Genomic DNA, 4,437 nt, shown 5'->3' with positions numbered 1-4,437 from the left:
CCCTGACCTCTAGTGGATTGAAGGTGTGTGCCACCACTCCCTGATCTCTAGTGGATTGAAGGTGTGTGCCACCACTCCCTGACCTCTAGTGGATTAAAAGTGTGTGCCACCACTCCCTGGCCTCTAGTGGCTCAGCTCTGCACTCTGATCTTCAGGCAAGCTTTATTTGTTAAAATATCACTACATGATTTTATATTTTCATTCTTTACTTGATTTGATTTTCTTTTCCCCTTAGGTTTTTCAAGACAAGGTTTCTCTGTGTAGCCCTGACTGTCCTGGAACTCTCTCTATATAAACCAGGATGGCCTCAAACTTAGAGATCCACATGCCTCTGCCTCCCAAGTGTGCCACCATGCCCATCTTAACCTGGTTTGATTTCACACAGTATATATTCTTATAAACATTAGTAATAAGAATTCTCTCATATGCTCCATTTAACTCCCTGCTTCTGTTCCAGGGAGGCGCTTTATCTTTGTATACTGCTCTTACTACACAGCAGAAACTGGCCGGCGTCACTGCGCTCAGTTGCTGGCTTCCACTTCGGGCTTCATTTCCACAGGTAGCTTGTGTGGGGCGAATAAACGAGATTATAGATCTTAGGAGATAGCAGACAATGTTTAGGAGCAAGTCATCTTTTCTTTTAATTAATCAGCTTTTTATCTTTTTTAGAGTTTTAGGTTTATAGAAAATTGGGTGGGAAATGAGTTCTCTTTTTCCTCCTTTCTGCTCTACACACAGCCTCCCCTACGGTAGACATCCCACACTATAGCGGTACCTTTGCTCCAGTTGGTGAGCCTACACTGAAACACATTACTACCCAAAGTTCATGGCTTACAACAGTAACTTATTTTTAAAGTATTTCTTTATTCCTTTGTGGTGTAGTACTACACTTGATCTGTATATCCTTCCTGTGGTTTACATATGCAGACTAAGAAGCTTGTCTGTCTTACATTTAGTTATTTGGTACATTTTAAGATACATATTCACATACACATTTTAACTAAAATGTTTAGTATAGTCATTTGCAGAATTTTGTTATAAAACTGTAAATAATATTTTAACAGTGGCATAATATGTTATGTACTATCAGAGATGTGGAGATTATTTTCAGATTCTTTATTTTACTTTACGTTTTGTTTTCGGTACTGGGAATTAATCACTGAGGCTTGAACATTTTCTAGCTCATTACTGCTGTGTTCAAGTAGCTCTTATGTTTTTTCTTGAGACGGTATATAGACCAGGCTGACCATAAATCTCTGACCCTCTTATCTCAGCCTCCCAAGTGCTGGCATTGCAGGTGTAATCATTTGCCAAACTCCTTTTCTATCCTAGAGTTCAGTCTTTTGTGATGTAGTAACTTTTGAGTGTGTTATATATAATAGATTGCTAATTCTTAACTTAATTCAGTTAATAAAGTTGAGGAGAGCATGACTTAACCTAATGTGTGCTAATAGTTATTGATTACCTTTCATGAAACATACTGAAAATAAAAGATGAATCAATATGTAATTGGCTTAAAGAAACTGATTCATTGGAAACGTGTATTACAATACATGACAAAATAATCATGTATCTCCTGAAAGCTTAAAGATGTTGGGAGAATATAAGGATAGAGGGTTTACTTGACTAAAATCCTTGACTGCCTTATGAGTAAATAGCATATGCATGTATATCTGTACTTTTTAGGAATCTGGAACAGTGCTTTATATATCTGATAAATAACATTCCTTTTATATTTGTTTTGCAGGGTCCTATCAATAGTGCTAATAGAGACATTTCTATTCTACAGTGCCATGGAGATTGTGACCCTTTAGTTCCCCTAATGTTTGGTTCTCTTACTGTTGAGAAACTAAAAGCATTAGTAAATCCATCCAATGTAACCTTCAAAATTTATGAAGGCATGATGCATAGCTCATGTCAGCAGGTAGGTGTCTGGAAGCAGTGACGATAGCCACTACTTCCATATCTTCCATGTTGTATTTTCAATACAAATAAATAACACTTGGATTTTGGTGATTTAAAATTAATTCATAATTGAATCAATTTAACACAATTTTCAATGATAGCTTATTCAACTGAATTTTAAAAACCTGTTACCTTTTACAAAGGTCAATTTATAAGTATACCTTTTTATTTAGTAAAATTTAAGTTATAAAAAGTGAGAGCCTTCTTTAATGAAATGGAAGAAAGACATCTATGAGTAGGTAAAGATATTTGATGAAGGGATAACAGATCATGTGATCATCTGGGGCCATAGTTGGATTGTGTTACCTTAACAGAAGAAACCATTTGAGTCAAGATGGAACAGGATTAGGTGAGTGTTAATAGGAGATGAGAGAGAGAGAGAGCAGGGCTCTTGGGAACTTACATGCCCTTTGTCTTCTTGATGAAGTAGGAGATATAGTTACTTAGAGAAAGACCTGGATGGGTTTGGTGGTGCTTGTAATGGCCTAGAATAAAATTTGAATAGCCAATCCCTGGGGTAGTCCAAGCTAACACTGTTATATAAACATTGAGCACAGTTAAATCATTTGCTTTAGGTACAAAGGAAGTGGGTAGTAATATGATGTACACAAAAAGGCCAACATGCTTGGGATCCTAGACAGCCCTCCATTGCCCACACCCTGAAAGGAGATGTTAAATCTAGAAGAGTAGGGAGTTACAGAACCCTGGAGACTTAGGAGTAGCTGAAGATGCTTTCATCTTGAGTAAAACACAGAAAATGAGTGTTTGTGCTGGCGTATGAGGACCTTGGCTGAGGCCGGTCAGCACGGGTGAGAGGAGGGGTGTGCAGTATTATAGGGAATTATGAGGTGGGGTTAGAGTGCTCAAAATCGACCTCTCATGCCTCGCCTCTTCTCAGTGATGCACATACACTACACAGCTAAGCTGGTTGACCAGTGAGGGCCAGGGACTTGAGAAAACAAAGAAAATGGATTTAGACCTAAGTGGTTTCCATACACACATTCTTTCAAATGAGTAGCTGTATGTAATTCTTTATGAAAGGGACACACAAAAGAGTTATCTCTGTGTCATTTCATTCCAACAAGGAAACTCCCTGATGCTCCGCTGTTAGTAAGTAGACAGTACTAAACTTCTCTGTATAGGTATTGTCATTCTGAACTTCCTGACTCCCCAGTGTTTTATTTGCGTGTATAATAATAATCCTAAGAAATATTCCCAGATTTCATTTGGAGCCTCATTTTTCTTACGTGCCCTTTTACTGTAATAGTAAAACATCCTCACCTACATGGGTTTTATTACTGGCATCTTGGAATTGTAATTTCTGACTTATGTAGCTGTTTATTAAATCATTTTTTTCCAAATAGGAAATGATGGATGTCAAGCAGTTCATTGATAAACTCCTACCTCCAGTTGATTGACGTCACTATGAGGCCTTGTGTAGACGCTCACCAGCAGCACTGTAGTAGAGTATGAACCCTTCCCTTGCCTGATCGTAAAGCTTCTAATGTTTGCAGTATTAAAATGTTTTTCAAATATATACCAATGGTACAGACTAAATGATGTCTCCCTCATGGGAAATGATCCTTTTAAGTTTCTATACATACATCTGTTTTATACAATCCAGAATATACTGGGATTAAAGTAGATGAAGAGATACAGCTAGCTTCTTTTTCTCAAATTAATTCAGCAAAATAAAATACCACGACCAGAGTTTTATTACGTCATTTGAAAAAGTCTGCTGAGGTCTAACAAGCTGCTGAGATATCTGTGTGTGACTTGTTATGCTGTGAGTGACTATGGCTCCACTCCACACTGTTTAGTCGCCATGCAGGATCTGTATTTTATAGGTGTAGTCACGTATATGTGACTGGAACACACAAGAATTAGATGGTATTACATTCTCCCTGATACCAGGGACAATGCTAGCAAGTGTCAGAAAAGTAATACTGCTCTTCTCAATTAATGGCTTTTTTATTGGGGAACCAGGCTGTTCTTTTCCTTCTACTTAATTTTTCTCCTCTCAAGAAACAAAAAAGTTTTTGTTCCTTGATTTTTTTATAGAAGACTAATATTGCCTCTGCTATAAAAACCTGTCGATATATACTATAATCTGACACTCTGAATCACAGACATACAGTATTTCAAATCTAAGTAATTTGAAAAAAAAATCAAACATTACTTAGACTTACATACTCAAATAACTGCACCTTAGTCCATCTTTAGACTGTAGAGTTGCCAGAATCTTCAGTCCTAATAATTTTGTGGTTTTATCTTTCTGTAAAAAACTTAAAGGGTAAATAATATATTGGCATGTTCAGAAATAAATATTTAAGACCAGTTTTGAAGTCTAATTTCTAAAACAGTTACATGTTATAGCAAAGTTTAAAGTTTACATTTTCTGTATATATGTTATGCTTGAAACCAAATACTGTTCAAGATGAGCAATCAGAAACTTATTTTTTTTTTTTTTTT

The 4,437-nt window shown here is 36.6% G+C and overlaps 1 protein-coding gene across 1 annotated transcript in view; it reads left to right on the top strand.

Annotated features, from left to right (window-relative positions):
• Positions 1-4,297, top strand: part of Lypla1 (lysophospholipase I) — a 28,022-nt gene extending 23,725 nt beyond the window's left edge. Inside the window, exons 7-9 of the mRNA XM_005362252.3 lie at positions 458-559; positions 1,748-1,924; positions 3,330-4,297. Of these exons, the coding sequence (XP_005362309.1) occupies positions 458-559; positions 1,748-1,924; positions 3,330-3,383 (333 nt within the window). The 3' untranslated portion in view covers positions 3,384-4,297. The remainder of the gene's footprint in view (positions 1-457; positions 560-1,747; positions 1,925-3,329) is intronic.
• Positions 4,298-4,437: the final 140 nt, after the last annotated feature.

The sequence above is a fragment of the Microtus ochrogaster genome, linkage group LG5, assembly GCF_000317375.1.
Source record: "Microtus ochrogaster isolate Prairie Vole_2 linkage group LG5, MicOch1.0, whole genome shotgun sequence".
Classification (NCBI taxonomy): domain Eukaryota; kingdom Metazoa; phylum Chordata; class Mammalia; order Rodentia; family Cricetidae; genus Microtus; species Microtus ochrogaster.
This window is presented reverse-complemented; position numbering and strand designations above follow the sequence as displayed.